Below are 25,848 nucleotides of genomic sequence, written 5' to 3' on the forward strand. Positions count from 1 at the left end.
ACCAGAGAAAAGCAGGAAGGAAACATGTTATCAGAATATTTAAATCTCTGGGGTGGGTGGTATGGGTGTGTGGAGAATGAACCAAAAAAGATCTCTCAAAACCCTCCGCGTTCACATCCCTAAATACTTTAAACATAATACATTTTTGGTCATACTTATTCCTAAGTTAACAGCTAACTTTAGATATAAAAAGGGCATTAAAATATAAACACTGCATATGTTTTGATTTCTCTCCCAAATCTTTACGTGTGTTGCGTTGTGATGCGTGTTGTGTGTGTGTGTGTGTGTGTGTGTGTGTGTGTGTGTGTATTGTGGGGCGAGGGCAGGAGTCCTTCTCGCAGCTTTGCTGATTTCAGAAAATCAACACATTCACTCTAGAGAGGTTTAAGGATTATTTTGGTAAGGTGGGTTGCTACAAAGCTTAATTATAGAAGTAATAAACACGTGTCAAAAAGATTTCAAAAAATGTTTAACAGAATCACAACGTATTGCTCACATGTAATCTGATTTTATATTGTCATCTATAGCTGTCAAAAATAATTTTCTTTTTGTGTCGTAGCAAATCAAATTATGTTGGAGAGAAAACTGCCGTAAGATTCTTTGGTATTAATAAATCATACATGTAGCAAAAATGTTTGACGTTTCCTTAAATGGCATTTTTAATCATGCTGGCACATCAGCCGTGCAATATGATGTTCTGAAATGCGAAAACGACAAAAGGAAATCAATTGTGATCTATGGATTTCAATTCAGTATGAACCTTGCTTTTTTTTTTTCTTTTTTTTTTTTTTAATGAAATTGTATCTGGTGAAATAAACTTAGTAAAACGAGAGCAGGAGATCAAAGGGAGTTGACCAAAAATTGGCATACGGTTACTCTTCCACTAGGCCAAATACATCCTTTAAAAGTCTAAAATAGTCAACGTATTTCACAGGAATAGGTGATGGCATCCCGAGCCAGACATCTTCACATCTCTAGAAAAAAAACCAAAGATGGACAGAATTATAACCATGTTTCAAAGCGCAGGTTTGTACATGCAACACCCAATTGTTTCTTACGGTTTATATAAGCTCTTGATAAATAGCGCTTTTTTTTTTTTTTTTTTAACATTTACTTTATGTATTTTGAGAGAGAGAGACAGAAGGAAAGAAAGCGTTGGGGGAGGGGCAGGGAGAGAAGGAGGAGAGAATCCTCAGCAGGCTCCGTGCTGCTAGCACAGAGCCGGATGTGGGGCTCGAACCCACAAGGAGTAAGACCGTGACCTGAGCTGAAACAGAGAGTCGGATGCGTAACTGACTGAGCCACCCGGGGCGCCCCTGATAAATAGCTTTTCTTTTTTTTTTTTTTTTCAACGTTTATTTATTTTTGGGACAGAGAGAGACAGAGCATGAACGGGGGAGGGGCAGAGAGAGAGGGAGACACAGAATCGGAAGCAGGCTCCAGGCTCTGAGCCATCAGCCCAGAGCCCGACGCGGGGCTCGAACCCACGGACCGTGAGATCATGACCTGGCTGAAGTCGGACGCTTAACCGAATGCGCCACCCAGGCGCCCCTAGCTTATTTTCAAATGAGACATTTCTGTCCACTTTCGAATCATGAGGACTCGGTGGTAGACTGAATGCTTATGCTCACTTCATCCCTTTCTGTGTTAGAATTATACACCCATGCTTTTTGCCATGTGGCTTTGCAGACCCTCCTATACATGGAGTCTATTTTCCTGTCCCTTTGATATGGGCTTGGCCACACAGCTGGCTTCGGCCTGCATTATGTTAGCAGGTGCACCACAAACAGGGTCTCTAACGAGCCCGTGCGGTTTGACTCAGCCTTCCGTGCATGTACCATTGCCATGAGAAGAACACGGCCCAAGCTGCTGCTGGTCCCCAAATGACACAGGTGGGGTCAGCCCACCTGACCCACACAGGTGCACGGACAAGAAAACGAAATGCCTGTTGTGGAGAACCACTGAAATTTGGGGGAGGGGGGGCCTGTTATGCACCATCATTGCAGTGATAACTCCCCCATGCTTTATGAAGAGCTCAATCACTGGGGTGCCTGGGTGGCCCAGTCGGTTAAGCGTCGGACTTTGGCTCAGGTCACGATCTCGTGGTTTGTGGGTTCGAGCCCTGCGTCAGGCTCTGTGCTGACAGCTCAGAGCCTGGAGCCTGCTTCAGATTCTGTGCCTCCCTCTCGCTCTCTGCCCCTCCCCCTGCTCATGCTCCTTCTCTCTCAAAAATACATAATGAACGTGCAAAAAAGTTAAAAAAGAGAACTCAATTATTAAAATCTGAACTAGCTACACTGACTTGTTGGTTACGGTTTCTTTAACAACGAAAAGAGCCAGGAATCATTCACAGTATGCTCTTGGGGAGAAGCTACTTTATATATACTTTATATGGATGTATAAATATATATATATACACATATGCTTTATATACAACAGATATGGCACATGTATATTTGTGTATATGTGTTTTCTTTATTTGAGAGAGAGAGAGAGAGAGAGAGAGAGAGAGAGAGAGACAGCAGGGGAGGGGCACCTAGGCACCCCTGTATATAGGTTTTCTAATTTCAGAAAATAAATACCTTTACTCTAGAGAGGTTTACGAATATTTTGATGAGCTGGGTGGCAACAAAACTTAATTATCTAAGTAGTAAACGTGTCAGATTTCAAAAAATCTTGTATACATAAATCTATGCACACAGATATGCACACATACATTTTATTTATGTTACAATGGTTGATATTAATATCAACGGGGGGGGGGGTGAGGAAGTCCATATCCTGTGGCTGTCTACATTTCTACTGTCAAGGTTAATTGTTTTATATAAGAGGTGCTGTATCTTTCCTAGTGTTACATCAGTATCCAGAGTCGTAAGGCGTCAGAAGCACGGGTAAGGGCCCAATAACTCTGTGATGGAATCGTGAAGGCAAACCTGTACTGTTTCGGCCGGGCCTTATAGGATGAAGACCAGTTCGGCAGGGGGGCTGAAATGAGGAAGGGTTTTCTGGGCATATGGAACAGCATAAGCAAAGGCCTGCAGACCTAAAGATCGATTTTCAAGAAAGAATGAACAACCCAGTTGTGGTTTGGGATACATAGTACCAAGGGCAAGAGAGGTGGGTGGGAGGAAAATATGGGGCCAAAACTTTGGGTTCTCTGTGCTAGTTGATACTTCCTGCCATGGTTAGGCCAAGTTGCCGGTGGGTCTCCATCAGAGAAATCCGATCAGCAATTAGTCAGATTCACTCATTGGGTGAAATGAAGGAGGAAAATCACTTTGGAGGTTACTGCAATGATCCCGGAGATAGATAGATAGATAGATAGATAGATAGATAGATAGATAGATGAGAGAGATGAGAGAGAGAGAGATGAGAGAGAGAGAGAGATGAGAGAGAGAGATGAGAGAGAGAGAGAGAGAGAGAGAGAGAGAGGCAGTTCCGCCACAACCAGGGGAGCTGAGGATGGGATAAATGAGAGCTACGTACGAAAAGGTTTTACGGCAGAACACAGGATGCCTGGAAAGTGATCGATTCGGAGCGGGGATGAAGGAAAGGGTAGTGTTAAGGGGTGAACTGTGTCCTCTGAAAAAAGACATGTTGAAATCTTAACCCACAGTACCTTCACTAGGTGACCTTATTTGGAAATAGGGTCACTGCAGATGTAAACAGGTAAGAGGAGGTCATGCTGGAGTAGGGTGGGTCCCTACTCCGACAGGACTGGTGTCCTTATAAACGAAGGGTACAGGTAAACAAATACAGGTAAGGAGAGTTCTAAGACACCAATTACTGGATGCAGAGTCCACCTGAATCCAGTATGACCTCATTTTTAACTCTTAATTACATCAGCAAAGACCCGTTTCCAAATAAGTTCATATTCTGAGATTCTGGGTAGACATGAACTTGGGGGGCTGGGGGGTGGATGTGGGGCGCTCAACACTCGACCCTGGGTGATGTTATAAGCAAAATAAGGAAAGCAGGGAGAGAAGTTGTAAACTTTTAATTGTTTTTTTTAATGTTTGTTTAGTTTTGAGAGAGACAGAGTGTGAGCGGGGAAGGGGCAGGGAGAGAGAGGGAGACACAGAATCCGAAGCAGGTTCCAGGCTCCGAGCTCTCAGCACAGAGCCCCACGCGGGCCTCGAACTCACGAACCACGAGATCATGACGTGAGCCGAAGTCGGACGCTTAACCGACGGAGCCACGCAGGCGCCCCATAAACATCTTTTTTTTTTTAAGTGGGGAAGTAAGGATCAGAGGGGGAAAACAAAGTTCAATTTGGGACATTTTTGAACATTTGAGGTGCCCGTTAGGACATTAAGGTTAAGATTCTGGTAAACAGCGTTCTACGGAGCATGGACCTAGAGTCCAGAACCGTGCAAAGACGTGGAGGTGACTGAAATAGGGGTGATACGTAAAACTGTGGTGATTAATAACGCTAACAGAGAATCAGAATCAGAACACCCAGCACTGGCATCTCTAAGGCATTTATACATTTACTGGATATTTGCTATGTGACAGGTACTCTTGTAAGTGTTTTACATGTATTAAGTTATTTAACCATCACAGAAACCCTTAAGAGGCAGGTGTTATCTGGATGCCTATTTACAGAAAGGGAAACTGAGGGACAGAAGGGTTAAGCAGCTTGTCCAGAAAACGGCCCGTTAAGAGGAGGAGCCTGGCCTGTAACCCCAGCAGGCGGGCTCCAGAGCTCTGCTTAGCTGCTGAGCTGCCCTCCAAAGCCCATGAGAGGAGTGGGCCTATCTACAAGCAGCTGGCTCTCAGCCTGCCTGGCTACATCTGATCCTAACGTTTTCAACAAGAGGAGTTGAGTCGAAAACAATGGGATTCTTTTTCTTTTTAAGTTTATATATTTATTTACAGACAGAGACAGCGTGAGTGGGGGAGCGGCAGGGAGAGGGGGGGGAGGGGGGGGGAGAGAGAGAGAAAGAGAGAGAGAGACAGAGAGAATCCCAAGCAGGCTCTGTGCTGTCCATGCGGAGCCCAATGTGGGGCTGGAACCCACAAAGCTGTGAGATCGCGGCCTGAGCCGAAAACCAAGAGTTGGACGCTTAACTGACTGAGCCACCCAGGTGCCCCAACAATGTGATTCTGGAAGGGACGTTCCTGTTCTTTCTCAAGAATGCCTCCTGTCAGACACTGGAGGTTGAGCCTAAACCACCAACTGGCTGTGTGAAGAAGGAAATGGCCATTCGGATGGATGATGGCTAAACTAAGCCCTAGGGCGTATTTTGTACAATCCGTGCCACGTGGAACCCGGTGAAATGTCCTTCCTACACCAAAAAGCAGTAAATCGTTGTGTGTGTATGTGATATGCAGATATATATACACACACAAAATGATATGTTTTATTTATTTTTTTATTTTAAAAAAAAAATTTTTTTTTTTTTAACGTTTATTCATTTTTTTTGAGACAGAGAGAGACAGAGCATGAATGGGGGAAGGTCAGAGAGAGAGGGAGACACAGAATCGGAAACAGGCTCCAGGCTCTGAGCTGTCAGCACAGAGCCCGACGCGGGGCTCGAACTCACGGACCGCGAGATCGTGACCTGAGCCGAAGTCGGCCGCCCAACCGACTGAGCCACCCAGGCGCCCCCAAAATGATATATTTTAATCAACAGTCATTCAACTGTTCAATATGTCCTCAGACATCTCATTAAAACAAGAATTTGGAGATGAGAATTATACTTATTAGCCATAAGCCAGACTTGGGCAAAATGAAGCTCAAGTAAATACCCTGGGGTTTGAAATGAAGGATAATTTAAGATGAAAAGGCACAAGAGTCCATTTCTTTACTCCATGGCTCAAGCAGTGCTTTCTTTACGGCCCCCTCCCCGCTATGCTCTCTCTCTAGAGTCAAAACCACTTCCCTCCATTTGGTTTCCCTTTGTCACTATTCTCTAGGATCCAAGTGGGAGTGACTTTTTCTGCCCAAATACCTGGCAAGTGCCACAGGCAATGTTTGCAGTGGTTGAGGAACCCGGGATCCATTCACTGCCAATATGATACTGTGATCCATAATAAGACAATGTATATTTGGTCTTTGTCCCTGTTTCTAGCACACGGCTCCTAAAACCCTTGAAACTTCCTAAGTGATGAGAGTGATAAGGTGTCTTAGGTTAATGAGACATTTTGGAAAAGCACCTAAGGACAGGGGGGGCTGGTTGCTAGGCGAACAGACCTTGTAATCAGAGGGTTGGAACTGTCATTTCTATTCTCCCCCTGACCTCCAGGGACAGAGCTGGAGGTCGAGTTCAATCACCAATGGCCAATGATTTAATAATCAATCACGCCTTTGTAATGAGCCTCTGTAAGAACCCAAGAGGATGGGGATTGGAGAGCTTCTGGGTTGGTGAGCACGTGGAGATGTGAGGAGGGTGGCCAGAGAGGGCGTGGAAGCTCCCTGCCTGTCCCCCCTACCTTGCCCTATGCATCTCTGCCCCCTGGCTGTTTGGGGTTATATCCTTTTTTTTTTTTTAATGTTTATTTATTTTTGAGAGGGGGAGAGAGAGAGAGAGAAAGCAAGTGCGAGGGGCAGAGAGAGAGGAAGACAGAGAATCCTAAGCAGGTCCCATGCCATTAAGTGCAGAGCCTGACGCGGGGCTCAAACCCACAAACCGTGAGATCATGACCTGAGCTGAAATCGAGAGTCGGAGGTTAACCAACCGACCCACCCAGGCCGCCCCTATATCCTTTTATAAGAAACAAGTGATCAAGTAAGTAAAACGGTTCTCTGAGTTCTGTGAGCTGCTCTAGCAAATTAACCGAACCCAAGGAGGGGGTTGTGGGAACCTCCCGTCTATAGCCAGTTGACCAGAAGCACAGGTGATACACCCACTGGGATCTGATGCTTTCTCCAAGTAGATCACGACTGAACAGAGTCGAATTGCAGGACCCCCAGCTGATGTCAAGAGTTGCTTGGTGTAGGGCAAAACCTCCACACATTGGAATTGGTGCCAGAATTGTAGCCAACCCCCAAGCCTAGGGAGATTTTCACAGGTACTAGTTTAAATGGATCGACAGAAATTAAATTGAGATCCAGAGGAGGGTGGGAAGCGGGACCTAAGACTGAAGAAACTCAGGGGGAGGAGAGGCATCAATAGAGTAGAGGGAAAAGGAATCTTCTTCATAGTTTTGCCTGTAACTGGGGTCCATCGAAAGGAGTCCCCTGGGCCGTCTCTTTGCAAAATAAAGAGGTCTTGGGAGACACGAGAAACCCCACACTCCCGCCACCTAATTGCTCTAATAAATCCACAAATGTTCTACGTTACATAATACGACAATCTGGGCAGTGAGTAAAAATACTCTTCGTGTTCACTGACCTTTTATTCACGCTATACTACAAGATGAGAAGAAAACTCCAGATTATCGTATTCCCAGCAATGCACGTAAGTTTTTAGGTGGAAATACGAGCATGGGAAGCCTCCAGCAGGAGAGCTCATCCACAGCAGCCGACGCTTCCCATTCCAGATCTGAAATATCCGTACGTAGCAGGGTCTGCCAGCGCCCCTCCGGACCCTTCCACTTTGGCACGCCCCAGCCTGACTTCCGACCACCAGCACCTGCGTTCTTTTGCGCGAAAACTTTTCTTTGGCCTCGGAGGCCCACCTTAGCCGCCCCTGTGACAGGCCACAAGGGCCTGTGAATTCGTTCTTTTCCCCCCGCTTCAGAAGTAGCCTTCATCCATGACTGATGGGAGCTGATGGATGAATACCGCAACTCCCTTGCACTTTGGGGAGTGGGGGCAAACACTAAGGTACATCTAGGCCACGGGATCCCTCAGTTTCCCAGAGGCATTAAGTTCCAGTCACCAAAATGTGTCACTAGTTTGAGAAATGCCCTGCCCTTCATTCCCCACCCCCTTGATAGTGTCCCTTTTGCTTCCTGCCCCTGCCCCCCAAATCTATCTACACTCAAATCCTGGTCTCCAAGTCGGGTTCTAGAGGAAGTCACACAAAGACGCTCTGCACTTTGGTATTTACCAAAATTAATAGTGTCTACGAAAGTCACAGCACAGCTTGGAACCGAGCAACTTCCTGACAAACTTCCAGATAATTCCAGAGACTGCGCCCAAATCTCGAAACAGAATTCGGTTCCACCTGGAGCATAAACAGTATTTGCTAGAAGAAGGAACAGCCATGATATGCAGAGTGAAACTCAACAATGACGCAAAATCGTGACGCTGAAATTTTAGGCTGGGAACCGCCTCCAAGTTTGCTTGCAAGCTGGCTTGCAAGTCAGACAAGTTGGCAATAAATTACTTGTTCATCAATGGCGGAAAAAAGGAGCTGCCGATCTGTAAAAATCATACGCCCTTGAAGCAAAGATGGCACTGGCTAGAAACCCAGTAAGCGGCAGCTGCCCAGTGAGAATAGCAGAGCTGTGTGTGAGCTCCTGGGCTCTGGATTTATTTGCTTTGACATTTTTAAAAGGAAATTTAATTGGATTATGTCTCCTTCTAGTTTAAAATTTTCTACTGTAGTACCGGCCACCAGATGCATGAGGGGAAAAGATCGGGAGCCAATTAAATTCCACGCTTCACTGAAACAAGGTTATTTTTATTCCTCCCAAATGTAAGGCTGATGGAGTCATGTTAGTGATTTCACTCTGTTATTCCCCTCCGCTTACTCAAAAAAAAAAAAGACGTTTCTGTGGGAAATAGCTATGAATTTGTAGACCAGTCCAGTAGCACGTATGGGATTGAAATGGTGCTTTTCCTAAATTTACTGCCTTCTAATAGGTTGACATGACCTCAGAACTAATTGAGTTAAGTTGAGAAAATTGCAAAGACAATTAAAGTTCAGTAAATCAAACTGAAATCTGGGGAGGAGATTTTGCAAATACTTGGTGAGATGGTCCAGAGCATTCTGATAACACAGGGAAAAGCTCACCTAGAAAGCCTGGAGGGCTTGCTTCTATTCCCGCCCGTTTCTGTGTTCGCCACCATGCCAATATTTCCCAATTGCTTCCACTGTCCTACACAAATCTTTGCAAGAATGGCCATCTGAGTGTAGCTAAAACATAGGTGTGGCCTTTAAACAAGAAACCTTTCCTTAAAACCGCATTGCAGGGTAAAAAGAGTTTTCAAGAAGACTTGGGTCTCAGCTGAGCTGTAGGCTTCTGCAGGCAATTAAAGGAGACATCACCCAACGCTTCAAACCAAAGCGGATTCTGGCAGGACCCTTCCCTGCCAGGTTACCGTTTTGCGTTGGGCAACCGGCATGTGTCTGTCAGCTACTTTTTAAACTCCAAGGAGCATGACTAATAGTCTTTCATTTCAACTGTTAAATTCAACCTCGGATTCTAGAAATAACTGCTTATTTAAAAGGTTGGCACCAGGCCCCTAACTTCAGTTAGTTTAGTCTTCACCTTTCGGGATGCCTTGGAGTCTCAGCTTCCAATCTATAAATTGGGAGTGATACTTAGTTTCGCTCGAGAGTGGGACAATAAAACGTCACAGGATACCCCACCCTCCAAACACCCGAAGAAGATTCTCAACAACCGGGGTGTCCAAAGATGTATCCCAAGGTGCACCCGACTGGTCCCCACTCCCCACTGCCAAGGCTAGAAGATCATCCCGTTGCGGCAAGCGAGGGCTTTAGGGTCGATTGCTAACGCTTCGGCAGTTACAGCGCTCGTAAAATGAAGCCACATACAATGTTTCTCAGAAATGTCAAAAGATAAGACGCCAGTCACACGGGGCAAAAGTTATAAAGCTTATATGAGGACCGATTTAGCACAACAGAACGGAAATGGGGTCTCCAGGCCTTGACCACGCCAGGGCAACGTGCTGAGACCGCAGACAGCCACATAATGGAGCGAGCGTTAAGTTACAGCCTCATGGGCTCACCGTGGGCTGCCGTGGGAGCCAGGCAGAGGCCTCGCCAAGGAACTCCTGAGAATGCAGGCCACAGGCCACCGTCACGGTCACGGGGAGTAACACCCATCCACGTAGGAAGGTCTCTCACCAAAGGGCAGCGGGACTGATCGCAGCTAGCCTAGCCCCAGACCACAGTCCTCTTTGTCAATTTTGCTTGTTTGTTATCGGACCCCAGCCCTATGGGCGGAGACCAGCTAACTGACCATCACATGCAGGGGAGCCCCACCCGAGTCTGGGGGACCAGTCCTCCCATCCAGCAGACCAAGCCCCAGGAGCTGCTGTCTGGACCTAGCCTTATCCCCTGGCTGGGAGGATGGTTCGCCCGAGCCCAAGTCTGTATTCTGGCAACGGACTGTGCAGGCTCCTTCTCTTTTTGCCCCCAGAAGATCCATTTTCTGCCCTTTTCACCCTGCTCACTGCCCTGGGAGGCCAACCTCTGTGGATTGCATCATACCCCGAGCTTCCTCGTTCTGTGGCTGCTGCTGGGTGGGTCCAGCCAATGGGCAGCACCAAGAGATCAGGGTATTGATTCCACTTCCCCTCCCCGCACCTTCTGCCGGCTCCTCCCCTGGGCTCCAAGAATCAGACCGAGGGATAGTAAAGGTTTCCCTCCCTTGCTGGTCCCTGAGTGCTCCGCTGCCCTGACTGGGTCCTGTAACCCTATCCGCTCCTCTGTCCATAGACCCTTCGCTAAATCCGTGTCCGTGACTCCTCTGAGTGTGCGGTGTCTGGTCCCTGCTGGAACCTCACCGGTGTGGGGACGTAGCCAGCTCTGGCCCCCCGGGAGGGGCTCAAGGCTTGTCAGTTCAAGCCTGCCGACTGCCGGCTTCCCCCTGATGGCTGGACAGTGCTCACTTCAGGACGCCCCATCACTGTGCTCTCTGCTTGGGAGAGAGGCCCCGCCTCTCCCATCCCCTGTCCCAGACCACCCTCCTACTCAGCCCCCCGCTGGCTGAAGCCACTGGTCCTGTTCCCCTTTTCTGGCCACTCCCCCACATGGCGGTTTAATCAGGGTAGACTGGGAAGGTGCCCCAAACCCGTACGTACCCTGACCATCCATCCCGTCCATCAACATGGACACAGAAAGGATTTTGGCTGTGGAATCAGTAGTAGTACTGAGGCCTGCTCGGCTTTCGTCAGCCAGGAAGTCCCTTTGCATTTCTCGGCAAGGCCCCCCAGTTAAGGGAAGAGATCGTGTCGCGGACAATGTTCAGCACAGGAGTAAAGATATGCAGGTTCCCCCGGTTGGGGGAAAGGGAGAGAGGGGGATGGGGGCGGGGAGAGAGAGAGAATCCCAAGCGGGCTCCACACTCAGCATGGAGCCTGATGTGGGGCTCGAACCCATGACCCTGAGATCATGACCTGAGCCGGTATCAAGAGGTGCGCACTCAACCAACCGTGTCACCCAGGCGCCGCCCCCACAACCCGGTGGATCTTGTCCTGAAGTCCCGCCCGGGACTTCCCGGCTATGGCAGATCCCCCAAATATGCTGGCTGTCCTCAAAGCTCTAAGGGAGAGGCCTTCTCTGCCCAACTGGGTCCCCACAGATCTACACAACTGATCTGACTCCTCCTGGCTTCTTCCAGCGTTAACTGCTCTCCTGTTAATTCCCTGCCATGGGTAAGAGATCAGGCAATGACAGGGAAGCAGGGCCGGGGAGGGGGCTGTGCCACACTGCCAGGCCCCCAGTTGATACCAAGAACGGTCACCAAAGGCTTCAAGGACAATAAAAGCAAAAATAAACAAGTGGGATGACATCACACTAAAAAACTTTTACACGGCAGAGGAAACCAACAACAAAACGAAAAGGCAATCTACTGAATGGGAGCACACATTTGCAAATGATGCATCTGATAAGGGGTTAATATCCAAAATATAGAAAGCACTCATAAAACCCAATATCAGGGGCGCCTGGGTGGCGCAGTCGGTTAAGCGTCTGACTTCGGCCAGGTCACGATCTCGTGGTCCGTGAGTTCGAGCCCCGCGTCGGGCTCTGGGCTGATGGCTCAGAGCCTGGAGCCTGTTTCTGATTCTGTGTCTCCCTCTCTCTCTGACCCTCCCCCGTTCATGCTCTGTCTCTCTCTGTCCCAAAAATAAATAAACGTTGAAAAAAAAAAATTAAAAATAAAACCCAATATCAAAAGCCGGGCAGAGGAGGGGCACCTGGGTAGCTCAATCGACTGAGCCACCAACTCTCGATTTCGGCTCAGGTCACGATCTCACGGTTTTGTGGGTTCCGGCCCCGTGTTGGGCTCTGCGAGGAGCCTGCTTCAGATTCTCCCTCTCTTCCTGCCTCTCCCCCACTCGAACTTTCTCTGTCTCTCTCAAAAATAAACTTTAAAAGGGTCGTCGGTTGGGCGTCCGACTTCAGCTCAGGTCAGGATCTCGCGGTTTGTGGGTTCGAGCCCCGTGTCGGGCCCTGTGCTGACAGCTCAGAGCCCGGAGCCTGCTTCCGATTCTGTGTTTCCCTCTCTCTCTGCCCCTCCCTTGCTCACGCTCTCTCTCTCTCTCTCTCTATTTCAAAAAATAAAATAAAATGTTAAAAAAATTTTTTTAAAAAGACAGGAGGGGTAGGGTGCCTGGGTGGCTCAGTCTTAGGTTAAGTGTCTGACTCTTGATTTCGGCTCAGGTCACGATCCCAGGGTTGTGAGATCAAGCCCCACGTTGGGCTCCGCCTATAAGTGCAGAGCCTGATGGGAGATTCTCTCTCTCTCTCCCACTGCCCCTCTCCCCTGCTCACACACTCTCTCTCTAAAATAAATAAATCAATTAAACAGGTAAGAAATAACAGCACTGGCAAGAACATGGAGGAAATACACTGCGGGGAGGAATGCAAACTGGTGCAGCCGCCCTGGAAAACAGTGTGGAGGTTCCTCAAAAAATTAAAAATAGAACTGCCCTACGACCCAGCAATTCCACTTCTAGGTATTTGTTGGAAGAAAAATGAAAACCCTAATTTGAAAAGACATATGCACCCCTATGTTTCATTGCAGCAGTATTTAAAATAGCCAAGGCGTGGAAACAGACAAGGCATCCATCGATGAACGAACACATAAAGAAACCGTGGTCTGTACGTACAATATTATTCAGCCATAAAAAAAAGAGAAGGAAACCTTGCCATTTGTGACAACACAGATGGACCTCGAGGGCACTACGCCAAGTGAAATAAGTCAGACAGAGAAAGAGGAATACCGTCACGACTCCACTCATATGTGGAATCTAAAGACTAACCAAACGAACAAAACAGAAACAGACTCATAGCTACAGAGAACAAACTGATGGTTGCCGAAGCGGGTAGGAAATGGGGGACGGATGAAGTAGGTGAAGGGAATTAAAAGGTGCAATCTTCCAGTTATAAAATAACTACGGCAGGGACGTAACGTACAGCAGAGGGCATACAGTCAATAACACTGGATGGTGACAGAGAGATGGTAACTAGGTGACCATTTGGCAATGTGTATGAGTGTCGAATCACTATATTATACGCCTGAAACGAATACAATATTGTATGTCAATTATTTTTAATAAAAACAAAAAACAAGAGCTTCAAGAATAGCTCGTCGCCAAGCTTTGAGGTACCATCCAGGACCTCCTTGAGGAAGGACTTGGTGGCCCAGCTGCTGAGAGTCCCCTGCAGGGATGGCCTCAGCTTAAGCGCTAGCTTGGCTGCAAGGAGCCACGTTATCCAAGGTCATACCCCTTCCTAAAGCAACCCACAGGGATAAAGGATAAAGGCCAAGCCATTGTGGCCCAACTCGGGACAGCTCGGAAAGGCCATTCTAGTTCCAGAGCTCCCCGTGGGTTGCCTCAACTGTTCCGTCTGCCCGCTCCTGTATCCTTCCTCTCCCTTTCATACGTATCGAGCCCAAGAACACTCCCAAATAAACACCCTGCGCATTCAACTCCACCTGCTTCTTGGAGAACCCAACCTGTGACAGGCTCTGACCTGAGCATCTCAGGGCATTACTGGATATTAACATGTCAGCACACTTACAGGGTTCAGGAGATCCTGGACTTCTCACTACTGATGGTGCTGTATCAACTCTGCAATATTATGCTCAACCCATTCGCGCTAAATATTTTCACATGAGATTATAGACTCACTGGTAACATTCCCAAGCTATCTTATATCCTCCTTACGCAACAATAACAAGCTTAGGAATACCAGAGCACTGTGGGCTCTGGGATCTAGTTACGTTCTCATGACGAAGTCAAACTGGTACCATTTCATACCTAGGTTCTTTTTAAAACTGGTGAAAAAGGAATGGCCCCTCGCAAATGCCTCCCACGGACAGAACCCGCTCCCAGGCTTGGTCAGCAGAGTTGATAAGAGACCCAAAGAGTAAAGTCTCATGGCACATAAGTAACAACTGGACGAGCCCACTGCTGGAGCATAGGCCCTTTTTCTGATGCCACCTTCCTGTTGTGGTTCTCCTACCTTTAAGGGTGGAATCACTGACCATAGCCTTGGAAGCTGAGTGCTCAAGGCCCGGCCCCTTCACCTGAGAAAGTTAAGACCTCTCCACTTTGTTTTCTTTTTTAATGTTTATTTATTTTTGAGAGAGAGAGAGAGAGAGAGAGACCGAGAATGAGCAGGGGAGGGGCAGAGAGAGCAGGAGACACAGAATCCGAAATAGGCTCCAGGCTCTGAGCCATCAGCACAGAGCCCAATGCGGGGCTTGAACTCACGAACCGTGAGATCATGACCTGAGCCGAAGTCACACGCTTAACCGACTGAGCCACCAGGCGCCCCAAGACCTCTCCATTTTATAAACAATAATAATAGCTAACATTTAAGCCCTTACTATGGGACAGGTGTGGTGACATGGGCCTCATGTGTACCACCCTCAACCCTCACAACCACGCCTATGGAAGGGCTATTGTCATCTCCATTTCTGAGGGGAGGAAACCTAAAAGGTTCAGTAACTTGCACAAAGTCACCCGCTTAGTCAATCACAGAGCTAAGGATGTGAACTCGGGTTCATGTGGTTTCAGACCCTCTGCTCCACACTTCTGAGGCACCTGACGTCCACAGCTCAGTAACTGTCCCAGCAACAGAGTGGGTAAGGGATGAAATGGGGGAGGGGTGGCTAAGGGGAGAGCGAATCTTTGGCCTTCCCGCCTGGTGGCTTCTCTTCCAGTGTGGGCGGTGATCCTTTTCTGGGCCCTTAAATCAACTTAACGGGTCACAAACTGCACTCAAAAGAGAGAAAGAAGGGGGGTGGGGGGAGAGAGGCAAGAAAAGGAAACGAGGGAAGAAGGAAAAGAGAAAGAAAGTAACACATCGCGCGACGCGTAGTTAGAATAGTACTGATTCGTGAAACTTTTGTTCCACTGTATATGCGCATGCTGAGTTGCTATGAAAAAAGTCTTTCTTAATTGTCGTACCCAAAGATCATTAGCCCGGTCATCAGGAAAATAAAAATTAAAGTGATAAGCTACCACGAGGTCAGAGGCAAACATGCAAAAATGACTTGAACGCCTATCAACAGAAAAATGGATGGATAAATTATTCTGTATCCATACTACAGCTATTAAAGAATGGCTCAGGTCTATACATATTAAACTAGAGTGACTGCCCATGATGAACCGTTATGTAAGAAAAACACACCACAGATAAATGCATGTGGTAGAATTATATATTAAAAACATTTTTTAAGTTTATTTATTTTGAGAGAGAGAGAGATACAGAGAGAGAGAGAACGCACAAGGAGGGAGGGGCAGAGAGAAGGAGAGACAGAATCCCAAGCAGGGTCTACGCCATCAGCGCACAGCCCGATGTGGGGCTCGAACTCCCGAACCGTGAGATCATGACCTGAGCCGAGATCAAGAATTGGACGCTCAACTGACTGCACCACCCAGGCACCCCTAGAATTATATTTTTGTGCAATAAATGACGAAGCCCCCAATGTACAGGTGAACGTTTGGGTGGTGGGCTGGGGGCAACAGAAAAGGAGACAGGTAGGAAGTAAGGAAAAGAACAACAAAGGCAGTCGCCGACTAGCACGAAAAAGCACGCGCGCCATTCAGGATGCCACAGGAAACAAAGGACATGGGCAAATCGCGGAAGTTGCGGGAAATTTAAAATAAAGTGACCGTTTACCAAGTTGCGGGAAGCGGTCAGGAAAGGCCACAGGGGATCCTCCAGCCCCTCGAGGAGTGTAGCAAGGGGGGGAGGGGGGCCGTTACCACCGCCTGGGGCCAAAGGGGTGGTAATGGTTACTGGAGGGTTCCTGAGGGTGGGCACTGGAGTCTGGAGTGGTGGGCAGCTATGGAGGACGTGGTTAGTCCACGGGAACTGGCAGGGAGGGAGAGGATTTCTCTCTCCTCCCACCCTCCATTCTCTTGCTGGTGCATGCCACTGGCCAACCCAAGGGAGGTGGGGGGCAGAGGGCTAGCGGACCCGTTGATGCAGCCCATAAAGGTCAGCTGCCTGGGACTCAGAGCAGGGGAGAGGGGGCCGGGGAAAAGTCCTAATGGGACAAATGGATGCTATCCAACCAGCCCAGGATACTATAACATGGAGCGAAAAGGTAGAATGTAAACGCCATCTCTCATTTTTAAGTACCTGCATGGATAAGAATGAAAAGGTTACCAAAGGATAGTACTGATCTGTTTTTGTGATGGCATCTTGGGTTTGAGTTAATTAAATGCAATATGTTCCATCATGATGATATTAAAAAAGATTTTTTTTTTCTATGCTTCACAGTGAAACGGGCGTGAGTTACAAGTCTCACTTTACAAGAGTATCCACCTGCTAGGGTTCCGAGGAGGATTAAATGAGTCAGTAGATCTTTCCAGTCTTAGTATTCGGCACATAGGATGTGCTTTACGTGTTTGCAGTTGTCATGGTGACAACGGGACATCGAGAGCCTCCTAATGGGTCTACCTGCTCCCAAGTCCCCTCTCCAAACTGCCCACCATCCAGCCCAGAGCAAAGCTCCCTCTACAGGGAACACGTGATCATGTCGCTCTCGTCCTTGACCCCGTCCCCGGCCTCCAGAGCTTACAGGACAATATTCAAACCTCAGCTTTGCGGGTATCTCGAGCCTCCTCCTCCTCCACTCCTCCCTTCGTGCCTTCATGCCAGGATGTGTCCCCTTCCCCCTTCCTAACTCGTACTATTCAGCATTCAAATTTCAAGCATCACCTCCCCTGAGAAGACTTGCTGCCCACCACCACCCCCCCCCCCGCCCCAATGCCACTCTGATTTGTTTTAAGCATTTTTTTAAAAGTTTATTTATTTTGAGGGGGGGGGAGAGAGAGAGAGAGAGAGAACGCGCACATGTGCACACGAGCAGGGGAGGGGCAGAGAGGGGGAGACAGAAAGAATCCCAAGCAGGTTCTGTGCTGTCGGTGCACAGCCCAACACGGGGCTTGAACTCACGAACCGTGAGATCATGACCTGAGCCGAGATCAAGAGTCGAACGCTTAACCAACTGAGCCACCCAGGCACCCCCACCCCCACCCCAGTATAATTTCTTGGAGGCTTCCTCCTCAACCCATTCCATCCCATGCAGGCTGTATCATGCCATACTCCAAAGCATGAGTGAGTGTATTGATGCCCCCATGGGCAGTGCCCCCCTCCCCCCCCCCCCCCCGCAAAAGGCAGCAATAATGACCTTCACTCTGGACCCCAGCGCTGAGCACAGAACCTGCTGAGAGTGGATTACCGACTCACGATTTGTCTGAGAATTAGATTTATAAGCGAATGGGTTAAGTCCCCCAAAGCCGCTCGCCTAAGCAAGAGGCGGAGACAGAATTCAACACTAGCTCTGTGCGACTCCAAAGGCCACCACTCTCTCCCAACCATCTGGAAGTTCTAAGGCTGCCTGACTGCTCCAGAATAGCAGCATGCCTGAGGGAACTCTCCAGGGGCAGTAGACCAGTTCAGGCCAGAATGAGCTGGTTAGCAGCGACAGGCAGGAATAAATGCCTCCTTTCTGGGAGCAACCACATGACATTTGCTTTATCAAGGGACGTTCCCAAGAAAATCAATTTCTGGAGCATGTTAAAAATATAAACAAACCACCATCCACCCCCCCCCCCCCCCCCACTCCTTGAAGACAACTGGTCCAAAGAGATCTTAGGGAATTCAGACAATGCCACAATGTTGAGAGCACCATCAGATCACGTGAACTTTGCTTTCCCTCACCAAGCATTTTCCTGCTGAATTTTTATGGTAAATTTGGCTGCACTGTGACATGCGCGTCCCCATACTATCCTCTGTCACCCAAGGCCAACCTGTATGCACAGCCACAGATACACTGGGGATTCTTGAAACACGCACCATCGGAGATTTGCTCTTGTGGCTCACGATGATGTTAGCAGAATCCCTTGATAAGAGTGTTTACATCTATTTATGACTGTAACCTATTATCCTATTTTCCATATAATGGGATGCGACTGGAGTTAACAAAAATTCAGCTGCACAAGAGAAGTCATGCTCTTATAGAGCAGATGTTCACTCAGCACGGAAAGCGATTAGCCTTTACCGCAAATACCCAGGAAGACGGAAGCGCTTTTTCCAAAAGCGCGGCTGTTAATGTTTCATGTTGAAAACTAGTTTTTCAGATAAAGGATATTAAAAATGCAAGGTTGATTTTACCTCTTTAGTAAACGATACCGCTTGCAATTCGGGCATCGGATTCATTCTCCAGTTCAGGGCAGAGAAAAATAACTCGTAATTTATTTGTTCTTCACTGTCTTGAAACCTGAAAATATAATTATGGAATATAATTTGACTCAATCTGCAGAATTCAGGACCGAAATGTCACCTTAAATGCTACCATGAAAACATAATGTCAGGTACGTTTCAATATCTGCTATTTTTCCTGTTTCTTACTCGTTTATTTTCTGATTCTAACTCTTGAGAATGTGAACTCTTTGTGAGCAAAGATCCCATACGGCTACTTTGCCAACGTGTCCCCAACACCTAGGTTAATGCTGGCACTTAGTAGGTGCTCAATAAATATTTGTTGCAGTTGCCACAGAAAGAAATGAGCTTATTCAGTAACCAAGACCGTTTTGCTCAGAGTATTTGAAGGTCCCCTTTAATTTCATATCGTTGACCCAACAGGTCAGTAAAATAAAATCTCCTTGTATTTTTAGACTGCATGCCTTTTACATTTTAAAGGGGCGCCTAGATTCATTTTGTCTACTAAGATATTTTTAGGGAAGATAAAAGGTATCTTTATCATTTATTATCGAGCCATTAAAAAGGGTTTATTTAGATCCACATGTACTGTCCTGGAAACATGTTCATGATGTATTGTTGGGCAGAAAGGCGGTTATAAAACAGTATTTAGAGTTATGATCTTACTTGAGGTTTATATTTATATAAAAAGGCATAGAAAAAGTCTAGCAACAACACACTGAAATATTAAAAACAGCTATTTCTGGGAAGAGAGACTGAGTGTTGCTGTTTTCTTCAGACTTTTCTCTGTCATCTGAATTGTTTTAAATTCATAAGAAAAAACATTAAGTAAGCCCATTTTCACTTAAAAGAAAACATTGGCATAAATGTAACCTTTAACCATAATAGACTTTTGGCTATTAAGACCTAGGAATTTCAACACAATTGCTAGAATGACCTAAATACAAGCAAAGTACTTCTCAGTGTAATACCTCAATACCACCTACTCTGAATTTGACCACATTCTGCCAATCTTGTTTTCTTTTACAGAGAGAGAGAGACAGAGACAGAGACAGAGACGGAGAGAGGGAGAGAGAGAACCTCAAGCAGGCTCAGAGTCAGCACAGAGCCCGACGTGGGACTTGATCACATGACCCTGGGATCAGGACCTGAGCCAAAATCAAGAGTCGGACGCTTAACCAACTGAGCCACCCAGGTGCCCCACTTTCTGCCCATTTTTAAGGCTCAAAAACATACACTGGTCATGTCCGACCATTGTTTGAAAGAAAAGACAAAGGTATTATTTCAAGCACCTTCAGGACCTCCAACTCAACATACCCCTCCCACCAGCAAGTGGGGTGCACAAGACTCTGTTGCAAGAATGAACAGGGGATAATTAATTATAAGAAAGCCGGGTTGGGGCGCCTGGGTGGCTCAGTGGGTTGAGCATCCGACTTCAGCTCAGGTCACGATCTCACGGTTCATGAGTCTGAGCCCCGCATCGGGCTCTGTGCTGACAGCTCGGAGCCTGGAGCCTGCTTCGGATTCTGGGTCTCCCTCTCTCTCTCTGTCCCTCTCCCCCTCACTCTCTGTCTCTTTCTCTCAAAAATAAATAAACGTTAAAAAAAAAAAATTAAAAAAAAAAAAAAAAAAAGAAAGCTGGGTGATGATAAATGCAGGAAAATAGCATACTCATAACCAAAGGACTTTTTTTCCCCCTCAGGATTAAAGAAAATAATGGCTCGTATTTATAAACTAATAAAAATTAGCAGTAATAAGTTCAATGTTACAAGATGAAGTCACACAGGCTCATCAATCTAAACAAAGTAGAATCAACAGCGATCAGAAGAGGGGAAAGGGAATTTGGTTATTTTTTTTGTGTACATTTTCTTTGGCCAAGGGTGCTGGGATGCAACTCCAATATGCCGCCCCCTACCACTGTTTATCGTCTGGGTTTTGGCTCACTTGTCATCTTGAACTCCTTGAAAGGACACGCTCTGTTTATGGAAATATTTGTAGCCAAAATGCTGGACCGTGATGTCTTTTATTTGTGTGTGTTTTGGGAGAGGAACTGAAGCTCAATCAATTAAAGATGTTTTGTAGGAAACTTGCATTTAGCATGGAGCCCTGAAGAAAAGTATTCCCTAATACTCCGAGTAGGAGCTGAGGTCAGAGAATGAGATCATGTAGAGCCTTTAACTTTCCTGCTGAAGAGAACTAAGAGCCACAGGAGCAGACTGTACAGAGAGCTATGATGGGACCCAAGTTGTATTTTCCAAAGATTGCTCTGACTGATACATTGAGAAGAGAATGCAGGGGCAGGGCCAAGAGTGGTGGGGGCAGTTAGCAGTCTTTTTCCGTAACCCAGAGGAGGCATAAATGGCGGCGGTGGCGGTGGAGATCAGTGAGGAGTGGTCAATTCTTAATACTTTGAGTGTAGGATTCCAGGAGGATTGTATACAGTGACAGGGAGAGACACAGACAGAGACAGAGAGAATGAATGGGCTCAGGACAACTCTAAGGGTTTTGCTTGACCAATTGGAAAAATATAGCTGTCCTGAGACTGGAAGGATTGCCGGGGGCTACAGGTTGGCAGAAAACAACCGGGAGTTCTGTTTGCATATGTTATATTTTGATGGGAAGTGAGCAGTTGGATCTATGAGCTTGAAATTCAGGGAAGAGGTTCGAGGTGAAGACAAAAAGGTGGCAGCCATTAGCATACAGATGGTGTTAAAAGCCACCAGATTGTGGGGCGTGCCTGGGTGGCTCAGCTGGTTAAGTGTCTGACCTTGGCTCAGATCATGATCTTACAGTTCCTGATTTCGAGCCCCGCGTCGGGCTCTGGGCTGACAGCTCGGAGCCTGGAGCCTGCTTCGGATTCTGTGTCTCCCTCTCTCTCTGCCCCTCCCCTGTTCCTGCTCTGTCTCCCTCTCTCTCAAAAAAATGAATAAACATTAAAAAAAAAATTTTTTTTAAAGCCACCAGATTGAGCGATTGGATGAGATCACCAAGGAACTAAGTTTCTCTGTTTCTAGAGTACAGAATGTAATTGTCGGTAAATTACCGTTACGTCAATTACAGGAGACACTTATTTAATCCTAGAGGTTTCAGAAGTGTGATATCCCAGTAATTTGGGAACCAGTCAAAAGATTACCAAACAAATGTAGGACCACATCAGACTTCACCCGCACATACAATCCACTAACGAGTCCTGAGGGTTCTACCACCATAGCAGATCATAAATCCTTTCCTCCACCTCCTCTCCCATTCACTAACTCCAAGCCACCATCAACTCCTACCTGGGTTATAACCATAGCTTTGTAGCTTGGTCTTGCTGCTTCGACTCTGACCATGCTGCAGACACATCCTCCATCAGAATGAGCTTTTTAAAACATAGACCAGATCAGTAACTTTCTTCCTTGAACGCTCCAATGGCTTTCCAATCCACTTGGGACAGAAGCTGAACTCCTCATCAGGGATTATAACACTGTATGTAATCCGGCCATCGCTGACCTCCCTGATCTCACCTGAAAACTCCATCTCTGTTCAAAACATCGCAGGTGCACTAGCCTTCTTCCTGTTCTCTGAGCATGCTGAGATTTCTTCCAGAAATGTGAGGCATTTGCCCCTCTGGTCCCTTTGTCTGAAAGTCTCAATTCAAATGTTGCTTCTTCAGAAAGGCCTTCCTGAAGTTCCTCTTACCTAACCGAGTCCCTCTACCCGAATCTGCATTTGCCCTGAATGATGGCAATGGAAACTTCTAGAAAGATTTCCGAAATCACCACTGGAATTCCTATTATCATACTTTGTTACCAAGAAGTCTTCTCTTTACTCATCCCTACCTGTTACCCCTAGGTGCCCAGCCTTCTTCCCCGCCCAACATACGATATGTCAGACTCAACACATCTAACCACTTACCCATTTCAAAGGCTATTTGGAAAGGATATTTGTGAATCAAATGATATTCAGGAAGGATCAAAAGCTGGAAATGGAAGAGTACACAGCTTAGAAATGATGTATGAATGTTTTCTGAGGAAAAACGTTTGAGAGATTTAGTCTTTTCAAAGACCCAGAGCCAGGCTCCAGAGAAGAGTTGAGCTAATGTGGTATAACACTCCAAGTTTTTCTTTTCAGTTCTTAGAGGATCTCAATGGATATGGAACTCTCAGCAAAAGGAGCAAGGGACAAGAGAACAAAGCATCTTTCAATGAAAGTGGATGAAATGAGCCAATGCTTCTCGGAAGAATTCTTTGCTGTTGGAAGTGGACAGAGTTGTAGTTAATCCTGATGGATTGGTCACAAATATTTATCTCCCTTTCTCACCAAAAGCCCACCAAAACGACAATAAAGGAATAGGTGGTAACCCACAATGTTCACGACAGCTGGAAAAAAAAAGACAACGGTGGGCAAGAATCTTCAAAATCTTTTGCAAGATGGAAAGCAGACCAAGGACTGGTAACCAGCTTGGCAGAGCTGAGGAAGGGAAGCTAAACTGTAAATGTCTGGAGGCAGGGGGCCACTTAGAGATTAGCCAATGTGGCCCACAGAACTCCTGAGGTGCTCAGCGAAAGCAGGCTCCAGATGCCATCAGAGGCGGGAACATGGTGTGAGACTGAAAACAAGGGCTGTTTCAAAGCCTGAACAAAGCCAGGGCAGCGAATCCCAAGTATCTTTTTCTATACAGTTCTCTTTCAGAGCAATTCAACTTAAGAAGCTTCAGTCTGGGGGAGCTGAAGCATAATCGAGGGCAGAGGAGAGCATTACGCACTGAACTGGGGCCTCTCGGCCCCCTTCCTTCCCCTTTCCCATTTCTAGAATACCTGTAGCCATGCTTTGGTGACCCTTTCCCCCATTCCACCCTCCCTCCTATTCCAGCAGGAGAAGATAGGATTCCTTTCCTGATTCTCTGAATGGTCTCAGAAAGATCTCCAGATTCCAGCTTCTGGGGTTCACCTCACGAAAATGAGGGGTAGGAGATGGATTTGTGCAGTGAAACCCACCAATCAACAAGATCCTCCCCCCAAAAGCTTCAAGCATTAAGGACAGAAGCCAAAACAGCAACAGAAAAAAAAAAAAAAAAAGGAATCAGAAAAACAAAGACAATTAGGTTGCCGAGGCAAAGAGGGAAGATAAGAGGATACAGTATACCCATGAAAAAAGAACAGAAAACTAAAAAAGGGAACATTCAGACAAACTGTGCTCCTGGAATAAAAAATCTGATAGTAGTAAATACACACAGTAGAATAGGCAGAATATCGTGTCAAGAAAATCATGATGACAAAAAGAAAATCCGGGAAAGGAGAGATCCAAATCCAGGACATCCAAAATCTTTTTTTTTTTTTTTTTTTTTAATTTTTTAATGTTTATCTTTATTTTTGAGACGGAGAGAGACAGAGCATGAGCAGGGCAGAGGCAGAGAGAGAGGGAGACACAGAATCCGAAGCAGGCTCCAGGCTCTGAGCTGTCGGCACGGAGCTCGACGCGGGGCTCGAACTCGTCAACTGCAAGATCATGACCTGAGCCGAAGTCGGACACTCAACTGACTGAGCCACCCAGGTGCCCCTAGGACATCCAAAATCTTAATGACAGGAGTTCTCACAAGAGAAAAATGAAAATGAAAGAGAGGAAATCACTAAAAATTGATGGAAAGTTTCCCAGAACCAAAGGACAGGGTCTCCAGACCAGAAGGGCCCATAAAGTGTTAAGCACAGCGAATCCATATACAGCCACACACACATACACACAAGGCCCCGAAGAGAAGATCCTAAGAGCATCCAGAAAGACCAATAGTGGGAATTAATATTATGTTAAATCCTCAAGCACCCTAACAGGAAGTTAGCAGTGGTATCTAAAAATGAGAAACACAGAAATAGTAGTATGTGCGTGTTATTTAAATGTCGATGGAGGGGCGCCTGGGTGGCGCAGTCGGTTAAGCGTCCGACTTCAGCCAGGTCACGATCTCGCGGTCCGGGAGTTCGAGCCCCGCGTCAGGCTCTGGGCTGATGGCTCAGAGCGTGGAGCCTGCTTCCGATTCTGTGTCTCCCTCTCTCTCTGCCCCTCCCCCGTTCATGCTCTGTCTCTCTCTGTCCCAAAAATAAATAAACGTTGAAAAAAAAAATTTTAAATAAATAAATAAATAAATAAATAAATAAATGTCGGTGGAATATTACCCAGCCATCAAAAAGAATGTAATCTTGTCGTTCGCAATGGTGTGGATGGAGCTAGAGAGTATTATGCTAAGTCAAATAAGTCAATCAGAGAAAGACAAATACCAGATGCTTTTATTCCTATATGGAATTGAAGAAACAAAACAGATGAACATACAGTGAGAGGGGGGAGAAGAGAGAGAAGCAAACCACAAGAGACTCTTAACGACAGACAGCAAACTGAGGGGTGATGGAGGGAGGTGGGTGGGGGATGGGCTAGGTGGGGGATGGGTATCGAGGAGGTCACTGGTTGCGATGAGCACTGGGTGAAAACGTACAAAGCACGAAAGGCAGGCGAGAGACCCTGAAACAATGTTTTCAAGGTGGTACGTTCATCCAATGCTGGCGAGGAATCAGTCCCCGGTCTTCCTCCCTGCTCCGCGATTCTGTACATAGCTTTCCCCCCGCACCCAGGCCACCGATGGGGTGAGGTTTGTCATGCCCTCCTTTGCTATGTAACACACACTAAATCTCCCATTCGTTATTGTTAGCCAAGGTTGTGACAGAGAGGGGGGAGAGAGAGAGAGGGAGAGGGAGAGGGAGAGAGAGAGAGAGAGAGAGAATATGGATATATAAGAGAGCTCGGGTTCTAAAAATAGTCCAAATAGGAGGCAGAGGAGCCAAGAGGAAGCAGTTCAGAGATGGAGGAAGGCTTGACTCTTCGGGTACTGGGAACAAGTCAGTCATTGCCTGCATTTACCTCTGAATATCGTCTCCCCTGTCACCCATAAATGGCGCCCTCCCTGTCATCCTTTGCCAGATCCTATCCATCCTTTCAAAACGTTTTGGAAAGACCTGTGAATCGTATAGAAAATGCGTCTCCTTACTTCGGGGTCATGCTGTGCCCCTGATCAAAAATGCCAGCCTCCTGATTGTCCACCAGGACCCCCTACTTTGCTCCTCGCCGAATGACTTTTGGCTCTTGCTAAGACTCTGATCCGTGGTCAAAGGACGAAGATTGGCCACTCTGGAGGCAAGTCTCTCAAAAAGGCCGTGAAGGCAATTGCAAAGAAGAACTTTCTATGGCAACATTGTTGGAACCCTGCACGGTCTTCCAGGGTGACTGCCCTAAAGGGCAACACTAATTCTGGCTTTTAAGTGTTTCTCCACTT

General features: G+C 46.9%; 1 protein-coding gene across 1 annotated transcript in view; it reads right to left on the reverse strand.

Annotated features, from left to right (window-relative positions):
* Positions 1-246: 246 nt before the first annotated feature.
* The window catches only part of EFHC2 (EF-hand domain containing 2), a 204,845-nt gene continuing 179,243 nt past the window's right edge, over positions 247-25,848 (reverse strand). The window contains exons 14-15 of the mRNA XM_045471272.1: positions 18,504-18,609; positions 247-974 (exon numbers count right to left, since the gene is read on the reverse strand). Of these exons, the coding sequence (XP_045327228.1) occupies positions 873-974; positions 18,504-18,609 (208 nt within the window). The 3' untranslated portion in view covers positions 247-872. The remainder of the gene's footprint in view (positions 975-18,503; positions 18,610-25,848) is intronic.

This window comes from Leopardus geoffroyi, chromosome X (genome assembly GCF_018350155.1).
Source record: "Leopardus geoffroyi isolate Oge1 chromosome X, O.geoffroyi_Oge1_pat1.0, whole genome shotgun sequence".
In the NCBI taxonomy this organism is placed as follows: Eukaryota; Metazoa; Chordata; class Mammalia; order Carnivora; family Felidae; genus Leopardus; species Leopardus geoffroyi.